Source organism: Chaetura pelagica, unplaced genomic scaffold (assembly GCF_000747805.2).
Source record: "Chaetura pelagica isolate M959 unplaced genomic scaffold, ChaPel_1.0 scaffold499, whole genome shotgun sequence".
NCBI classification, from domain to species: Eukaryota; Metazoa; Chordata; class Aves; order Apodiformes; family Apodidae; genus Chaetura; species Chaetura pelagica.
This window is the reverse complement of record NW_009954615.1, coordinates 271,675-291,281: the sequence shown is the minus strand read 5'-3', so window position 1 is coordinate 291,281 and position 19,607 is coordinate 271,675. Positions and strand designations below refer to the sequence as shown.

The following is a 19,607-nucleotide window of genomic DNA, read 5'->3' as shown; positions in this document are numbered from 1 at the left end:
GCATATACTACAATTTGTATTTTCAGGTTAAATGGCCTTGGGTTTTCTGCTGGACAGTGTCAACACAGATGAAGGGCTCTGATTTAAAAAAATAATAATAATTTTTTAAAAATCATGTAGATTATATTATCTGTAGACATAAGGTCTTTAAAATAACTGGCTTCCAAGCGGGCTGTTGTGGCTCCTCTGTGACATTAATAAATAAATTCTTCCAATTGTACTAAAGGAATTCCAGGCCCAGGCAGCAGCATTTTACAGCACCGCAGCAAAAAGCAGTGCCTGAAACTAGGAGTGTCTCTAAGAAGTTCTTTCACGTTCAAGCAAAAATGTGCTCAGCAAAAAGAAATGTAAATTTAAGGAAAATCTCCAATTTCCTATTCTGTGCAAAGCTTTGATTTTTTGCTGATTCAGGCAGTAGGGTTGACATTGGAGCTTCTAATTTCATCTGAAATAATCACTTTTTACTTTGGAACAGTCTTTCATTTTTCTTAGCACTATCTTCTGAAACAGTCCACTTTGTATGTATGAATCTGTTTTTCTCCAGATAACACAGAAAGTAAAACTATTAGAAATAGGTTCCCATCTATTACTTTCTTGAGTGCATAGAGAAATACTAATTTTCAGTGGTTCCCATCTGGGGACTTCAGTGATGTTTTTTGCCCCCCTTTCAAAACAGACAAAGAGAGGAAGAAGGAAGTACATCTCTAGACCAAATTGACTGTGCCAAATAAAATGTTAAATTTCAATGGGAAATACAAAAGGTGTGCAGTTAATGTTGATAAAGCTGTCAGTAAGACCCCAGTGGCCCGAGCAGTGGCTGTGAGCCCTGCAGAGGAAGGGTGTCACAAGCTTTTCCTGCCGGTGGGTCCTGGCTCTGCTGCGTCTCAGCTGGATGTGATGGCCAACAGGGTGGCCAGGTGGCCCAGGAGACCCATGGCATCCTGGCTTGTGTCAGGAAGCTTTTCCTGCCGGTGGGTCCTGGCTCTGCTGCGTCTCAGCTGGATGTGATGGCCAACAGGGTGGCCAGGTGGCCCAGGAGACCCATGGCATCCTGGCTTGTGTCAGGAATAGCCAGCAGGAGCAGGGATGTGATTCTCCCCATGCTCAGCACTGGGGAGGCCTCACTGGTGCAGTTCTGGGCCCCTCACTGCAAGAAGGATCTTGAGGTGCTGGGACAGGTCCTGGGGAGACAACGAGGCTGGTGAAGTGCCCGGAGGGAAAGTCTTACAGGGAGAGGCTGAGGGAGCTGGGCTTGTTTAGCCTGGAGTAGAGGAGGCTCAGGGGGGACCTTCTCACTCTCTACAACCACCTGAAGGGAGGTTGTGGTCAAGGGGGTCTGGGCTTTTCTCCCAGGCAACCAGTGACAGGATGAGAGGGCCTGGCCTGAAGCTGCTCCAGGGAGGTTTAGGTGGGATATCAGGAAGCACTTCCCCATGGAAAGGGTGATCAGACACTGGGATGGACTGCCCAGGGAAGTGGTGGAGGCACCATCCCTGGAGGTGTCCAAGGACAGGCTGGAGCTGGCACTTGGTGCCCTGGTCTGGAGATGTGGGGGTGTTGGTCATAGGCTGGACCTGATGGTCTCAGAGGTCTTTTCCAGCTCTGGTGACTCTGTGATCTGTGATTCTGTCCCCGCTGCCCATCACCCCATGCTCTGCTGGGCATCCTGGCAGGCACACCAGGTGCTGCAGGGAGTGGTATGGCCGGGCAGGTGGTGGGATGGTGTCCTGTGTCCTGGAGCTGGAGAGGGCAGCTGGAGCAGCTCTGGCCCTGCTGCTCCAGGAGGCTTGTAATGGAATTCAACCCTTTTATTTAAAGGCAGGGTTGCTGGCCTGTCTGGGTCAGTTGGCACATTCTGAACAAATGTTTCTGCTTTTCCACCCACAACTACTGTGCTGTGCCCCCTCCTGCTACTCACTGCCCTCTGAGGTCCCACCAGCACCCTGCAGCTCACCTCAGCCATCCCAGTTCCACAGCCTTCCCAGTGCCACAGCCATCCCAGAGCCTCAGCCATCCCAGTGGCATGTCACCTCTCATAATTTCATCATAAAAACTGCTGATTTTGTATCTTCTGTTGTTGCTGCTCTGTGGCAGACAGAGGCTTTTGCTGATTCCACAAGCTTTCATCCCATTTCTGCCTCTCAATGCAGAACCAGTGTTCAGGGTTAGAACCCACTGCCTTGTGTTTATAGCAGCAGTTTTGCATTAAAATGCCATACAGAGAGACTGTTAAAGGCAGGATAAGAACGTTTTGGTCACATAGTGAAGCCTGAAGATTGGCTGCTTATTTAACAAGATAAGATACAACAACCTGACTGGAATTGGTAGGAGCAGGCTAGGTGAAGTGGTCAGGTGGGGCAGCAGTGCTGATGCCTCTGGAGATCAAGCTTCAGTGAGGACATTTAGAACACTTACATAGAGAACAACTCTGCCAATAGTTGATGTTGTTCTAAACAGCAAAATCAGACTTTTCTGATGGCTGAGAAGGGAACACAGCTGGGATGATGTGCCCAATTTTATTTAATCCCTGAAGAGATTTTCTCCTTGCAGTGATTTGCCCCACCAAGAGGACTGAGAGGAAGAGGATTTACAGCATGATGCTTTATACAAACACCACTAGATTAAGGGCTCCTGACGTGCTCTGGAGGAAGCCTCTTCCGGTCCTCATCTGGAAGGGCCATGGATGTAGCTTCAGACCTTTGGGAGGCAGAGCTGATGTAAAGAAAGGAAGGATGTTGTTAAGCTGTAGTGTAAAAAACCTGTGCTGGCAAGCAGTTGTGCTTTAATCCTCCATAATATGTTACCGGGTAGATTTGCCATATTTTGACGTTTTCAAAGGGGTCAGTCTGAACTGTGTGCTTCCCCAGCCTAACTACTGCCAGTCTGGGGGTTAGAAATAAAGTCTGTTCCCAGAACTCCCTGGAGTTCTCTTAGGATTTATTTTGTGTGCTCATTTCTGGCTGTTTCACTTTTCTGGTCACTTGTGCTGTTTCAGGATCTCTTTTTTCTGGAAATAAAATTCCTGATCATCCATTCCCCTTCTCTTTGGCTTCAGCTTCTTCAGAGGAGGCACCTCCTGCACTGCACTTCTGGGCTGTTCCTGGTGATCACCTCACAATTGCAGCTCCATGCCCTGTGAAACACATCTGGGCTGATGATGTTTTCTGTCTCCTGAGGGGGCATCACCAGGTTCCTGCTCTCCCAGCTGGCCAGGACCCTTCTTCTCAGGGTGGGCAGGGATGGTGGGAGCAGTTGGCTCTTGGGTCTCCTCCTGCTCCCGGTGCTTCCGCGCTCCTGGAGCCACTGTTAGACCAGGATACCCCATTGCTCCTGCAACTCTCGTTGAGCAGAAAAATTAGGAAATTAGAACTGTTTTGATGTCTAATGTTGAGAAATTAGAGCATATTTTGGCAAAGATGCTCTGCACATTCCTCCGAAAAGCAGACAGCTTCGTAGTGCACGTCTTTGGAAGTAATCACCTCTTGCATGGCAAATAATTGAGGTTTTTTCCAGCCCATGTTGCTCTTGTCATTCATGATTTTTTACCCCACTGCCTTTAAAGTTAGCTTGGGTGACTGAGGTTAAGATGTTTTTCAAGACCCTACTGTAGAAAGCAGTCTGTCTTTAAGTAGCTTCTCGAGTGTTCTTGGTGGCTTTCCTCTCCACCCAATTCAGTTTAAAAAAAACCATAGGTAGCAAATTATATCCACCATTCTTGTCAATGTCACGGCCTTGTGTCATGATGCTGAAAGGTATCTCCTCAAATTATTGTTCCCCACTAGTTGTTTCTTTCGGAGCAGGCCTCTTGTATAGCTATTTGTTGAACTGTGTACCTACTGAATTAGTCAAAGACCTGGCTAAAACCGTTTTTTTCTTTTCCTCTTTACCCCTCCCCCAAGCTTGCTTTTGTTATGTATTGGCTTGCTAATCCTTGTGTTGAGCAGTATCAGACATCACCTTTCTTGGGGGCACTTAGTCCACTCTTCCGCTTTCTTTGTCAAAGGGCTCCCTTAATAGGAGAAGTCAACAGGGAGGACAAAAGGGATTGAAAGTTGTATTTAATCGGGGTCAGAGAGGTGGTGTTCAGAGTGACGGGCCCACAGGCAGGCTGGCCTTTTATGCTTTCCGACGCAGATGGTCCCAAAGCATTCAGCTAAGTGAAGAGAAAGCTGCCCAGAGAAAGCTATTGTGGGGCAGCATCGTTACAGTTGAGGAGGGTTGCCAGGGGTAACTGCAGAGTATCACCAGCATCCTGTGATCACTAGTCTGTGCCACGGAAACCCTTCCAGCCAGGAGGGCTCCGGGTCCCCTGGCATCCTCCTGCTCCTGCGTAGGCAGCAATATCTTATGCTACCTTTTCAAAATTTAATATCATTATTTTTACTTTGAGGCACATAAACTGTAGAATCATTTGCATTTCTTAATTTCAGAATAGCCACCTTCTGCAAAACATACAGCCACTTGCTTTAGAACATATTGCTTTTCTTCCCCTGGGGAATAGTCTAATAATATTTGAACTTATTAAGATAACACTGTGTTTACAGAAACTTAATTTTTAAAAATTTCTGTGAGTGCAAAAATAGCTGAATTAATTAAAAAGGAAAAAAAAAAAAAAAAAAAGAGGTTATATTAATAATATGAATAAAGCCTTCAGGGATGTTCAAAAGCTTTGGAAACTGTGTCCAAAGTAACCCAGGGGGATGGCTACAGCACCTTCTCTGCCCTGAACAAATAGGTAAAATGGGTTCCTCACAAAATGGTGGGGTTTTTTTAACTGGGAACCCCACTGATGTTTTTGCTTAAGCCGTAGATGCTCAGGATGATAACGATGCCTTCAGTCTCAGGTGAAATGAGGCTTGAAAGTGAAAATATGAGTGCAAGCCTTGAGCAAAAGAGAGAGGAGGGCAGCAGAGAAAATCAGCTGGTGATGGAGCAGCTGCCTGGAGCTGAGACCCTGCAATGTCCCCCGTGCCCAGCCCAGCTGTGCTGCTGGCCCTGCCACTCCTGGGGAGAGATGTGCTGCCCTGGGGTCACACAGATCCAGCTGTGCTGCCCTAGGGTCACTCTGGTCCAGCTGTGCCATGGAGATGGGTGGCAGGGGTGACCCCAGTTCGGGGCTCCTCGCACCCTCATTTCTCTGGGCTATTTGGGCTCTTGTGTGGCAGGGAGTGGTGTTATGGGTAAAAATGTATGTGGAAGGCTTGTGTGTTGTTCTCATTAAGGCCCTGTGAGATTGTGACGGGAAGGAAGGTTTTGCAGGACTTTAAACAAGGCAAGCAGGCTTGGAGTCAAAGTATAAACTTCATTCTAATGAAACATGGAAATAATGAAGGCTGGAGGCTGATTTGTAATCCAACGACCATGTCATCAGAGACAACGGCAAAAAAGGAGATGAGTGCTGCAAAACTCCTTGGATGTGTTCTTTCCAAGCAACCAGATAATTCGTTATTCTTCATATCTCCAGGAGAGGAAAGCTAGTTGTGCATTCCCCTCTTGGACTGATGGTCAGTGGCTGGTCACACATTTCCTTTGGTGTTGAGTGCTGCTGGTGAGTGATGTAATGTTTTGTTTGAACAGTTTGTTTACTTGGGTACATTAACGTTGAGTAGGTGGCTTTCTACTTTCATACTGTACTTTCATTTTATAAAATCATTTGAAGAGTCTAACTGGGTAACAAATTGCACATTATCTTTCCCTTGCACTTCCCTTTGCACTGCTGTTAAGTAACAATGTGATCACATTTTTCCTACTGCAGCATCAAGCTATTGTGTTCATGTGAATGTGAATGGACAAAAGCAAATCTACAAATAATGCATTTCAAATACACTGTCTTCACATTTTCTTGAAAATTAGTATACGATTTTCAAACTTTTGCAGTAGATGCAAAATGTGAGTCTGAATTCAGTCGTGCTGGATCCCCTGAATCACTGACTCACAGTAAAAGGAGGGGCAGCCTCCAGCATCCCAGGATTCTTTTATCACTGGTGTGTCAAGGACTGGAAATAAAATCATCTGGGGTTGTTCTTAGATCAGCCCTGCCTGCCACACAGCAGTGGCAACTCTCAGCAGTTTCCTACCCATGCTCTTGTCTTCATTTTAGGAGCTGAGCCCATGGGAAGAATATTATTTGGTTGATAATGATGGTGTTGGCTAGAATTGTTTTTTTTCTAAGCCACATGCACTGGGCATCAAAGCCAAACCCAGTGACAACTCACACATCAGAACCAGGCTGTTTAAGCAGCTCCAGTGCCCGGGCCTTGCCCGTGTGTCTTGGGCCGTTCCCACTTCTGCCCGTACCGCTCTGCTAGTGACACGGAGAAAGGCTGTTCCTCACTGGCAGGGTCAGTGCTGGCCCTGCTCTGAGCACTTCTGCCAGCATAAACACCTCCTGCAGTTCTTGCTGGGCTTGGGTGAAGACATCTGGGGCTTGATCCAGGACCAAAGCCAACAGTGGTGCCTGTGGACCCCTTGTGTGCCAGGGCTTTTGGTGGTGCAACGTCTGACAAACTCACCCCAAATGTGACCTGCTGGGGGTGGACATTGTTGGATGGGTCAGAGGGGATGGGCTGTATCCTTGGAGGCCTCTGCAGACACAGGCTGGGCGTGAGTCCTGTCTTGTCCTCCAGGGTCTAGTTGATCTTCTCCAAAGTTCTCTCTTAACGCCATCATCCCTGTTCAACAGTTTCTCCTGTCTTGTTTCCCTGGTGTTTCCACTTCCCCTCTCCTCAGGACTCAGGGATGGGATGGATCCTCACGAGGTGGCTCCACTTCCCACCCCACACTCCATCCCTGGGAAGGGTTGGGAGCATCTGACGTGACTTTTGTTGCCTTTCTTGTCTCCTTCCTCTGTGCTTGCAGCCCAGTGAAAGGAGGTGGGAGTTGGAGAGGGTGTCTGTATTATTTGTTTTTAAAGGAGCAATGAGCTACCACACTGCTCAGGAAATCTGGTTGGTTGCACATTTTAAATGAGGCATTGATAATTTTTTTAAGCAATAGGAACTAGCTGTTGCTTCTGGGTGTTGCAAGGTAGAAGCTCATTCCACTTTGCAACTGGCCCTTTAGTCACCAGCTCAGACATCCCTTGCTCTTCTCTAGATGAAGGGGGAAAACCTGAGCCAAGGATTACTGAAATTATTGCCCTGACTTGCAACATGGGAAGTATATCCAGTAAGTTTGCACAGTAGAATCATAACTGCACCACAGCAGTGCTAGGGACTTTCACTTGAGGTTTGTTAGCTAAACTGGTTAAATTACTCAGAAAAGAATTACTTAAATCACAACTTGAAATATGTTTCAGCTTTCTCAGATTAATACAAATGTTTCTGTCCCACACATGAAGTTATTGTGCTGAATTAAATAACTGCATATTTTAAAGAACGTTAGTGTTTGAAATCAACATTGAAACAAAAAATGCTTTGATCAAACATAACATTATAAATTAAATCTAAAAATAAATAAATTATGAGGTGCATAACAGTTTCCTACAAGAATGGCAAAAAGTTGAGAGTTGCAGTACTTAAATTCTGGTAGGAAGAGTTGGGGTAGACTATACCTTCCAGTTTTGTTAATGTCAGGAAAAGGAGCTATTAAATGTCTTAAAGTGCTATTTAAAAAATAATTACATGCACCTGAACTATTCAGTACTTCTGTTGTCCAGTTCCCTTTCAGCAACTTGTTAAACTCTCAGAATTTAAGTGCTTAGAATCAAATACAGACTTGAGAGCTCTGGGTGTCCCAGCTGCCCTGAGCACAGCAGCTCAGCTGTGGGAACAGCATCCAGCAGAGTTGGTGTCCTGCTTAACCATTCGAGTGCTTCCTTGAGCTCCTGTTCATCTTCACCTTTGGATATTTATCTGAATGGACAACTTGCATTTTTTTTTCCACAAAACCCATGGACATTATAAAGCAGCACTTTTGAGCCTGAGTTCAGAGTGGTTGCAGTGCAGTTACCAGGGCACTCACCACATCCAGCACAAACTGTTTATGCTCAGTCTCTCTGCGCTGGAAGTCAAGCACAAGATATATGAACCACCCACCCCGAGCAGCAGCTCTGGGTCTAGTTTAATGGTCGTTGGTTATCCAGCCTTGGTTAGCAGTGCCTTTAGAGCCCAGGAATTGCAGCTGTGTAATTACAGGTCAGGGGAGCAGGGCTGACTCTTACTCTGGCTTCTTTCACACACACACCCTGTCACTGGTGGGGCAGGAGTTCAAAATCAGGTGTCCTTCCTTTTTGGTGTCAGTGTTTCAGGGGAAATCCCAGTAAAATTCTTAGTCAGCCCATGGGCTCTTGAGCACCCTTGCCATCTGCCTTCCAGCCCCTGTCACCCTGGGCTTGTCTCAGACTCCATGTTTGACCCTCCTGGGGCTGTGGGTGCGAGCGCCGTGCATGGCCAGACAGCCCAGCACCCCCAGACCCTCCACAGGGGCCGGGGGAACAGCCCCTTCTGCCACCACGTCATTCCTGACACACTTCCCTTTCTTTGGGAAGCTGCCCAGGGAAGCTGTGGTTGCCCCATCCCTGGCAGTGTGCAAGAGCAGGTTGGATGGGGCTTGAAGGAACCTGGTAGTGAGAGGTGTCCCTGCCCATGCAGGGGGGTTGGAACCTGACGATTTTAAGGTCTCTTCCAACCCAAACCATTCCATGATGATGTGATTTTAAGGGTGCAGTTATCAAGGACCTCAATGGTTTGCATAACTTATCTTGTTAGAGAGCTTAAATTTACGAGATCTGGAAGAAAGTTGTTATTTATTTGCAGTTGCATAATTAAGAGATGTGTTGCTTTTGGGACAAATACTCAAAGTGTAAACAAATACCTCTTCAGTATTGTGTAAGGCACTTTGACCCAGCCGTTCAAGTGTCAATTGTGGTTACACTGCAACCTCCTCCAGAGTCAAAGGACTCCAGCTTTTCTTCTGAAAGAATGAAAGATAGTGTGTGCACTAAATATACATGATCTTTTAAACACGGGGTCTGAGGATCTGGGAAAAACGCCGTGTGAGAGACTTAGAATTTTTTGATCCATCACAGGCTTTTGTAGAGAAAATTGACTCCACTGGCTTTCATTGGCAAGTCTTTGCCATGGGTGGAAGCTGCAGCACAGTGGTCTCCAAACTTGGTGTTTGGTCACACCCCTATCAGTAAAAAATGTTTGAGCACATTCCCCCCTAATGTATTTTTGTTTCTTTATTGTCAAACTGTGACATTTATTTATTTACAAATTATATGCACTTAATACCATGCTGATACATTATGTGCATTATAAACCACACACAAAATAAAATGTAAAAAAGGATGAGAAAAATGCTAAGTAAACACTATTTTAAAATATTTTCAATCTTCTTGATTGACGGTAGAAAAAAATACCTCTTATCTTCTGGCACTGCAGGGGAATGCCTTCCACACCCTGGGCACCTGCAGGGATGTGCAGGAGCAGAGATGGAATCAAGGCTGCTTTGTGTTTCCTTGCACCACTGATTAATTTTTAAATAGGCAAAAATGGGAATCTTTCCTTTAGAATATTTTTTTTTTCCTGGTTTTAAATAGAGGCTACATTTCCTTTCCACCATTTTGTCTTTTCTTTGGAAAAAAGAGGAAAGACAGGGACATCTTTCCTGCTGTGGTCCTGGTTGCAAGGACAAAACTCCCTCAGCCAGTCACAATTACAATCATGCCTCTTAGTATGGAAATTACTTGTTGCTGGAAAACGCTGTGTTTTCTGTTAGGAGCAGAAGAATGATGTTGAGAAGTCGTCCATCCTGGTTGTTTCTGTTCCAAATAAAAGGATGTCTTTGTTGTGTGGAACAAAGTATGCCAGAAGATGAGGGCTGAAACAGAAGGGTAGTGTGTTCTTTTGAGATCTTTGCTGCATTTTGATCTCTGCCCCTCAGAGCCCGATGTAAGATCATTCTCAAGAAGTAAGAATCTCAAAGGCCTGCACAGCTTGTTAGTGCTGTCTGGTGCTTTTATGTTTGAAGTGCCCACAGAGCTTCATGGCAGGTGGAAAGCAGATTGTCTTTGCCAGGACAACCTCTGATCTCTTGTGACAGTGTCTCTCAGAAGAGCCACCTCACTGTCTTGTTGCAGGTTCACAAACCATGAAGAAGGTGCTGAGTTCATAGAGTCATAAAATCATGGAATGATTCTATGGGTGGGAGGGGACCTCAAAGACCATCCAGTCCCACCCCTGCATGGGCAGGAACACCTCCCACCAGACCAGTTTGCTCCAAGCCCCATCCAACCTGCCCTTGGACACTTCCAGGAATGGGGCAGCCACAGCTTCCCTGGGCAACCTGAGCCCATGTTCCAGATCCTTCAGCCTCTTCCTTAGTGATGCTGCCTTCTGGGATGGACTAAAAAATCTGCCTGTGTAGTAATAAGGTCATAAAAGCCCAGGAAGACCAAAATTAGAACAGAGTTGTAACATTTGAGTTTTCTTCTCATAAAACAACTTGATGCTGTCACATCCTCAGCTCCATTAGTGCTTTGTCACCACAGGCTGTAAGGTGCCCACGCTGCTGGAGCACTTCTCGTGTCTGTTTTTCCAGCAATTGCAAGTTTGAAGAAGACTTAAAGTGGAGGGCTTTGTAGTGCTCAGGGGGCTGTTTGTATTCCTCACACCTGGCAAATGGCTAGGTTTCCTTGGATAGACCTTTAGATCTATTGTATAACCATGGAGTGACATTAATTTAGTGAAATTAATTAATTTTCCTGTATTGCAGAAGTATTCCTTTCAGTAATAATGTTTTTCAGGAGCCTCCTGCATGTCTTTCCTATTCCATCTTTGCTATAATCCTTAGGAAGATTTTTCTCCTGTGATGGGCACTAGTGAGAGGGCACGTGGAATCCTGGGGTGAGTTCTGAGCTCCTGAGGACAAGGACATTAAGGGGCTGGAGTGTGTCCAGAGAAGGGACACAGAGCTGGGGAAGGGGCTGGAGCAGAAGGAGAAGGGGCTGGAGAACTTGTGAGGAGCAGCTGAGGGAGCTGGGGGTGCTGATCCTGGAGCAAAGGAGGCTGAGGGGAGACCTGCTGGCTCTGCAGCTGCTGAGAGGGGGTTGGAGCCAGGGGGGTCGGGCTCTGCTCCCCGGGAACAAGGGATGGGACAGGAGGGAACGGCCTCAAGTTGTGCCAGGGGAGGTTGAGGTTGGATCTGGGGAACAATTCCTGCCTGGCAAGGGTTGTCAGGGCCTGGCCCAGGCTGCCCAGGGCAGGGGGGGAGTCCCCATCCCTGGAGGGGTTTCCAAGCCCTGGAGATGGTGCTGAGGGACATGGGGCAGGGGTGGCCTTGGCAGGGCTGGGAGGATGGTTGGGCTGGGTGATCTTAAGGGGCTTTTCCAGCCAAAATTATTCTATGATACTATGGAAAGAGGAGCTAGTCATATATCCAACAGGATTTCACCTCTTCCAGGTCTGCCAGACAGCTTTAGCTCAAGATTCATTTCTGCTCTCAGAGTAATGCAGTCTCCTGCATCCTGGTTTTGATCAGGCTTTTTGGGACATCTTCCATCTGGAGGCAATAACAGTGTAAACTCTCTCTTGCATTTTGTTCTGATGCCATGTCAGACTCCTCTTGATCACACTGGAGCTCTGTACTAACTTTGAAACCTGTGAACCTTGTTGGTAGAGTTGAACTTAGTACAAAGGCAACCACCTTTCCAACTGGATCTATAGAAGTGTTGAGGGTTTTTCTCTTTCATACCTGTGAAGCTACCATGTGATTGTAATAGTTCAAAAACTGGAGGAGCTATAGCCATGGTATGGGTCTGGTTGTGCTTCTCTTTAGATCAGCAGAAGTGCCAAATCAGAATCAAGCCATGATGTCCAGTTGTTCTATTTTCTTCTCTGTTTTGTGTGATGGGTGAGTCACTGCAGAGTCCACTTGAGTGCCATCAGGAGAAGGTGAGAGCAGTGAGAACTGGTGCCTTCTGAACTGCTGCAGTGTGGCCACCCTGGGTCTGCTGGTCCTGGACACCTCATGGTGGCTCCCACTGTGTTCCAAGAATTGTTCCTCTTCTGCATCACTGTTCTGACCTTGAAGGTGGGAAGGAATCATCAGAACTGGGATGTTTTAACTTGCCTGTGCCCAATGGGCCAGGTTATCAACATAAAAGAAAGTCGAACCTAAGTTTCATCCTGGTCTTCAGGGGCTGCTGAAGAGATGAAGGTGGTTGTACAGCCTCCAACTTCCCTTTTTGACCTTCGAGGAAGGTCTGTGTGGCCCCTGAGAAGACCAGCTGCACAGTAACCATCACTGAAGCACAGAAAGAGTCCTGCTGGTGCTGAAGGCAGTGCTACTGAACCCATTCTTGGCATCCTAGGATCCCTCAGGATTTCAGGGTTCCACTGGCTCTAAACCCTCCAGTTGTCCATGTCTGCACTGCCCAAGCTCTGCCACAGCCAGTCCCACCAGGGTGAGTTTGGGGAAGGTTTGCAGCAACATTCAGTTTGGTACTGGAGTGAACACTATGGATGTGTTGTCAGACAAATGACACCAGAAAATGAAAATTATTATTCCTATTTTGAAATTATAATTCCATCTCTAAACAGGGTTTTTTTAATTAATAATTTAGACCAGTCTAAAGCCATTTTTTGCAGTAATCTATCCTGAAACTTCCTTTTATTTCATTACTTTTGATTTTATCTCTGTATGCCTATTTTCACATGTAATTCTGAGTTAGCGTTTATTATTTTTCTCTTCACCAAGGATCACTGAATCTAAAAGGTATTTAAGACAACTTAATCAAATATCTAAAAAGGCTTTCTCTCCAGAGTAGCCTATTATTCCTTTTTCAGTCATATACAAAATAGTCAAAAAGTGAATTCTTGATGCACCCGGTGAGAACAATAGATTTGTGTTCAGTCTTTCCTTCTCTAAATTAGAAATCACAGTATAGACAATGGAATTTCTAAATCATATATTATACCTTATTCTTCGGTGGGAATAAAATGTTCATGTTTGCCTCCTTTTCTCTGTTTAACTTTGACTGCTGTGAACACTAGGAAGAATAACCCTGCAGCTTTTCTTTCTTTTTTTCTTTCTTTTTTTTTAATCTATTCATTTTATACTTTTCAGACAGATTTTTCCCCGGGGTGAAACAAAGGTTAACTGAAATTTCCTCTGTTGTGTACCTGAACGAATCAGCAGTTTGAGAAGGAAATCCCATTGATGGGCAAAGAGAGTGACAGGCTCTATTTAAAGAATTCCCCCGACTGTGTGGTAGACCAACCATGCCATGAATTTAACTGTTCCTGTGGTCCCCATACTTGTACCCACCAAAAAGAGAGAAAAACCTACTTTGTTCTGCAAATGTTGTGCTAAGCTTTGAAAATCATGAGCCGCCGAGATTTGTGAATTAACATTACTAGCAGTGGTCGGGACTAAAGGAGCAGTGTTTGCAGCATGGGACAGAAAACAGTTGTCTGTACTTACACAGTGGAAAAGGCCCACTATGCATTTGTGTTTTACCAGGTCTGTGCATTTCAGCAGCGTGGGAGTGCAGATATTCCTCAACAATACGATTTACAGACCTGCCTTGCCTTTTGCTCTGCTCACTGCCCATTTCCTTTCCTGCTTACAGCGTGAAGCATCTTGCCCACCTGTGGCTGCAGGAGCAGGTGGAGCTGAGGTGGGCTGGGGAGGGCACCCACCTGGGAGAACGTGCAGGATTCGTGGTCAGGGTAGTTGAGCAGCAGCTCAGCTGCACAGAGAAGGCACAGCTGGAACACAGCTCTGGCTGCCTGGCCCTGGGTGAAAGGAGGCAGTACATTATTTTTGTACTCCTTAATGTCTGCTTTAAATATCGAAGGTTTCTGCTTGCTTAAATACTCTTAATTCACATGCATTAAACCTCAAGACCTTTGAGTCTTCCTGAGCAGAGCAGCTCTGAATGTGCTGCTGGGGCTCTCAGTGCCACGTCGCAGCCACTGCCTGTTCCCTGGTACAGAGGGTTCATCCCTTCCTATGGCTGCTTAAATTTGCTTAAAGTTACCTTAACAGGTCTTGTTTTGTTTGTTTGTTTCATTTGTTTCACTTATGCAGTACTGTTCAGAGGTATGGTTTGTTGTTTTTTTAATTGTATATGCTCTTGGCCAGCACTGCCTTTGCTTCACTCAACTTTTTGTGTTTAACTTACCTTCAATTTGTGTTGAGTTTTGTTGTTTCTTCACTGCCACCTTTCCAGTTTTGTGGTGGTTTTCAAAAGCATCATGCTGGAGCAGATAATGCTTCCTAAAAGTAAAACATTGCAGGTATTTTCTCACTGACAGAAAATACATGTATTGCTGCACATGTATATACTAGATACTGAGGAGAGAGCCGGGAGAGTCTTTCCTTACCTTGGGAAAATTCCACCAGTTGAGCTTGTGTCAGTGACTGGTTTCTCTGTGGGCATTTATGGGTCTCTTGTAAAGTTGCATTAAAGAAGTATTGACATGTAATCCATCATAGCAGCAGGTGTCTCATTTTTAGGTAAATCACCTTTTCCTCAGCAAAGCAAAGATGGGAAATCCCTCGAAGTGGACAAACAGAGTATCTGGCAGTTGATTTCATTCCCTCTGCGGGGGCTCCCTCGGGGGGACTGGGAGATGCAGGGGAGCTTCACCCACTGCAGAACCTCCCAGCCTGGTGCCCTGCAGAGGGGTGTCCCCGTTGGGATGGAGCTGGACCTGTGAGACCCCAGAGGGTCCTGGTGTGGGTCCGTGGCTGCCGGGCTGGGGTGACCCGTGGTGCCCTCCCTGCAGGGCGACGTGTCGGAGCAGCACGGCACGGGAGCTCCAGGCAGCTCAGGGACACCCAGACATTGTCTGCTTCAAAACCTTCTGGTGACACAAATGTGTGTGATGCATATGCAGACACCACGGATATAGGTGTGGGTGGTTGGAACACACCCTCCCGGAACAGAAGGATGTGCAGTGCATCCTAGTGCATAGGAACCTGGATCCCTGTGGTTTGCAGAATCAGACGTCAGGAGGGAATCTTGGTTCCAGCCCTGGGACATGGCTGGGCTGTTCCCACTTCAAACTTACATTCCATGTGCTTTGGAACAAGGGCCACACAAGAAGTGCAAAGCACATTATTTCAATAAGATTTAAATCACTTTGGTGCAAACAGATACATGTAAAGTGTCACAATGTGAAATTCTTAGAGATCCAGATAATTTTTAGTGGTTTAAGGCTTATCATGATCTGTTACTGCAGTAGCAGACAGAAGCTCTGTCTAACATGCCAAGTATTGGTCAGAGAGATAGGTCTGAAACAGTCCTTGCCATGGACATCTTACAGTAGAATGTAAGTAGAAAGTAATTAGAGTTCTGTATTCTGTTATGTTCTACATTAATTAGCGGTCAAAATCCAATTTTTAAAGCCCAACTTTGAAATATATTTGCCCTTCAGGCCTCATATCATGCCGTCACAGCTTGAACCATCCTGTTTCAGTGAATTAATCATAAAATAAACTAAATAAAATACATGCTTGCGTGCATATTCCAATTAGGAGGAGGAGGAAGCACGGCTTCCCTTCCCCTTTTAGAAAATTCAGTGTTGTATTTTCAAAGCTGGCGGTCCAGGCTCTACAGCTTCTCCGTGTTATTAAATGAGGGAGTGAAATAAGCCTTTGCAGGGCAGGGTGAACCTGCGTGGAGAGCAGGGAGGTCTTTTCTCCCAGCTCTGAGGGATGAAATAAAAGTATGACTTTGGCTGGGGGGAGCACCCTCCCTGCAGGGTGCCCTGCCTGGCTGGGGAAGGCTGCTGGGCCGCGGGGGCACAGCAGAGAAGGAAATCTCCTGAGCAGTTATTGTTCCTTTTGAGTCAGATTTTTGTTCTGTGTTTTGTTCTGTTCCTCCGGGCAATTCCAGGTTTTGACTGCTGGTCCCGGTTCGCCCTCCTCCCCTCCTCTGCCCCTCTGGAAGGAAAGAGGGAAGGCTTGAACGCACACTGAACAGGGGTCCTAAATCTGGCTGCAGCAGGAGCCATGCTCGGAAATTTACGTTTTCAGGCAGGTGGAGGGATACATGTGAATCTCAATGATCTTGCAAAATTTTTCTTTAAATGAAAGCAAAGCTGTTGCTCACCATTCAACCTATTGTACAGGGGAACAGAACAGCTGAAGTGTAATTCTTTATAAAAGAAAAAAACCTTGCACAGACCTTCCATTTTCATCTAAATGATGTATCTTTGGCATCCTGTCTGTTGCTTTCTCTGGATTCTTCTTTCCTTTCTCTTCTTCCTACTTCTGCAATTTCAGAGAAAAGAGTATTTCAAAGTGTAAGTACAAGAAATTATGTGGCAAAGTAAGTAGTTTGGTTTTTTTTTTTAGTTAAGTATAGGCATTAATATAATCTTGAAAAGGGGATTGGTTTTAACAAATAAAGTTGAGAAAGGAAAAAAAAAAAAGCCCCAAATTGTTGAAGGGTTTCTGGGGGGATTTTATCAATACGCTGTCAAAACTCACAGAACCCTGCAAGTAATGTCAGCTTTGAGCGTGTAACTTCCTCACAGGAACAGATGAAAGTCTTGACAGAGATGATCTGAATAGCTTTTGAACTGCTGCTTTTCTAAGATGCTGAGAGGAGCGAAAATAAAGTAGTCAGAGTCCCACTCCTGAAGGCAGAAATTCATGCTCCGTGTGTGCAGGTGTGTCTGAAAAAAGGGTGAAATGCTCCAACGTTGTGCTGGCCTGAAGCACCAGTGGCCCGTTGTGGCACCCTTCCTTTGTGGCAGCCGTTGCTAAATATGGAAACTTTCAGTAATTAGCACACGTGTTTGATGTCTGTGCTTTGACAAAAAGCAGGGCTTGTGGGTGCAGCACGGGGCAGCCAGGAGGAGCTGCTGTGGGCCATGGCCGCCAGCCTGGCTCCCAGCCTGGCTCTGAGGGCCACGGGTGGCATCTGGGATTTCTGGTGCTGCAGAGCAGGGAGAGCGTGGCCAGAAGGAGCCTCCAGCCCTACACAGGCATTGCTTGGAGCAGTGGGTCTCTGCAGCCACCGGGCACGGACAGTGCCCCTGGACAAGCTGATGCACCAGAGCAGGCAACTAAGGGGGGCTGAGGAGCTCTTTGCCAACCAGAGCAGAGTTTTGTGATTTATTTAATGATTTGGTGCCAGACAAAACACTGTGGTCCATGAGAAAAATCACTGCAGATTTTTTCTGTGTCTCTACAGCAAGATCTCAAGTGGGCTGCAGAACCATGGCTCTGCCTATGTATTTTGGTCTGAAGAATTTGTTGTGAATAAAAACAAAGCCTGCATTCTGTTGCAAATGAGACTTAACTTTCAGAAAACCAAACATATTTAGCAAAGGAAGATTTTGTTGTAATATTTCATTCAGTGTCACAGCTCTTGTATTTATTTTCGGTTTCGAGCAGTTTTAGTTTCTAGCACTAGGAATACGTGAATCATTCTATCATGGTTTTCCCCTGTGCAGCAGGGGATTTTGACAGTGAAGAAGAGAAACTTAGTTGGTTTGTCCTCAGGAAGGACATGCCTAATGATTAACAGGAGTTAATTTGCTGGTAATTTTGATCTGTAACCTGTCAACCATCCCGCGTGTGCATTTCTGTGAAGCAGACACTCGCAGTACTGATTGCCAGGGCAGAGTTTTGAATTACAAATATCATTTACTTTATGAATGAATTTCTTTAACAGGCTTGCAAGTAATAAATAATGCAGTCAGATATGTCAGTGCGCTTCTTTATTTATAATGACTAGAGACCAAAAGCTCTAATTTTCCCTGGGGCAAACCCATGACTCACGGGATGCGGATGCGATACTGGCCCTGTTGCCCCCTCCGTGGGGAGCCGAGGGTCTGGGGGGTGGGTTTCCAGGGGTGCAGGGCTGGACCCACCTCTCGTTCTGGTGATCACTTCTTACCCTGCGTGATGCAGGGTGAGGGATCTGCTGGATCCTCCTTTGAGCTCTGGCTGTGCTGGTTGCCGAGCACACCATGAGTTAGGTGTGACACAGCACTCAAATAAATTTACAAATAGGGCAATTAATTAATTACTAATGTCTCTGTGATGGCCATTAGATTGTCAGCGTTGATGAGTGTTGAAAATAAAAATACTTCAGAATGCTGTTGAAATCAGAGCAGACAGCACGAGCCCCAACTTCTGGATGAGGAACAGCAGCAAGCAGCTATCATGTTCTGAACCACCCATTGTATGTTGAGTGACATACCTTGTACCCAGATATTGTGTTACACTCCAGCTGAAATTACTGACTTTTTCAGGAAACGAAGGGTTAGACATGATATTTTAGATCATATAATTTAAATTTCTAGTCACCTACCATTTGTTGGAAATGAGTTGTACAATCAAAATCAGTTTGGTAAAATTTTACGGCTCTTTTTTTTACAACTCTGTAAAGCTTGATGGTGTGATTTTTGTTAATAGCACATGTAGCTGCTTCAGATTTGGATTAAGGGAACAGGAGGGAACACTTGGCATGAAAAAGTCTGCAAACACACAGGATTAATTTACGCACAAGTTGTAAGGCTTACTGTAAAAGTGTAGGTAAGGTGAACACGTCTGTTGACATGAATCCTCCCTTAATGATGAAAAAGATGCTGTGGTGGTGCAGCTGTCTTTGCTCAGCGAGAGAAGTAAACAGTGTTGACATGCAGAATTTTCAAACAGCTGTAACTGCATCCTTGTTCTTTTAGCTTATTGCCTTTTATTTCTGTTTTGATGTTTTCTTTTTACTTCTGGCAGTCCAAAGGCTGTGTGTGAGAAGGCTGTGGTGTGACAGCTGATAATTCAGTGTGTCGTCCTGATTTATTGCACATTACCAAGCCCTGTTTTGAGATAGAGTTACTCAGCTTACAGTCTTAGTTGCTGCGGTTATGCATAAAGCCATTTTGCCATGCAGCAGTCAGGAGGCAGTGCTGAAGACACAGGTTTTGTGAATTGGCAAAGAGGAAAAGTGTATTTTATGCTGTGTGTTAACTTCTTGTTCTGTGTGTCCCAAACCTCCAGACTGGAGCTGCCTTTCCCCAGGGGTGCAGGTGAAGGTAATTCCAGTGGCTGGAACAGAAAGCTTTGCAGTCCCACCCTCTGAAAAATTAAATCCTTACTTGAATTTATACCCAGGGATAAGGACAAGACGGTGGTGTCAAAAAAAGTCCCCCTGATTGTTGGACCTGTGCTGATTTTGAGGAGAATCGGATGTGTAGCCAAGCGGGTTCGTAGGTTTAATTTACTGAAGATGGAGCTAGTTTCACTGCTCTAGTAAATTCAAAGGCTGTTACCAGTTTCAATAACTGCAGAAATCACAATGCTGAGTATATGACAAAAATACTAATATAAATTAAATATAATTAATTTTATTTTTGTTTTTCAGGAGAAGGTGACGTGGACTGGTCCATCTGTAATAAAGACTTAGAGGTAACCACATTTTTCCACAATTCCTGATTTTTGTGTTTATTAACAAGCAGAGCAAGATAAAGGATGTGGAGAAACCCACCTGTGGTTTTTGTGTGGCACCCCGGGCAGTGTCTCCCAAGGCAGGAGGAGCCTCAGCTCTCCTGCAGCAGGAGGGTCCCTCGCTGGCCCAGCACAGCCGCGGAGACGCCAGGAATCGAGCAGCTCCGCCGGGAGGGCCCCGGCCCTTCCCTTCC

At 45.7% G+C, this 19,607-nt stretch overlaps 1 protein-coding gene across 1 annotated transcript in view; it reads left to right on the top strand.

Moving 5' to 3' along the window:
- Positions 1–19,607, top strand: part of ZCCHC7 (zinc finger, CCHC domain containing 7) — a 106,793-nt gene that overhangs the window by 51,905 nt on the left and 35,281 nt on the right. Inside the window, exon 2 of the mRNA XM_010005526.1 lies at positions 19,331–19,374. Coding sequence (XP_010003828.1) covers positions 19,331–19,374 — 44 coding nt within the window. The remainder of the gene's footprint in view (positions 1–19,330; positions 19,375–19,607) is intronic.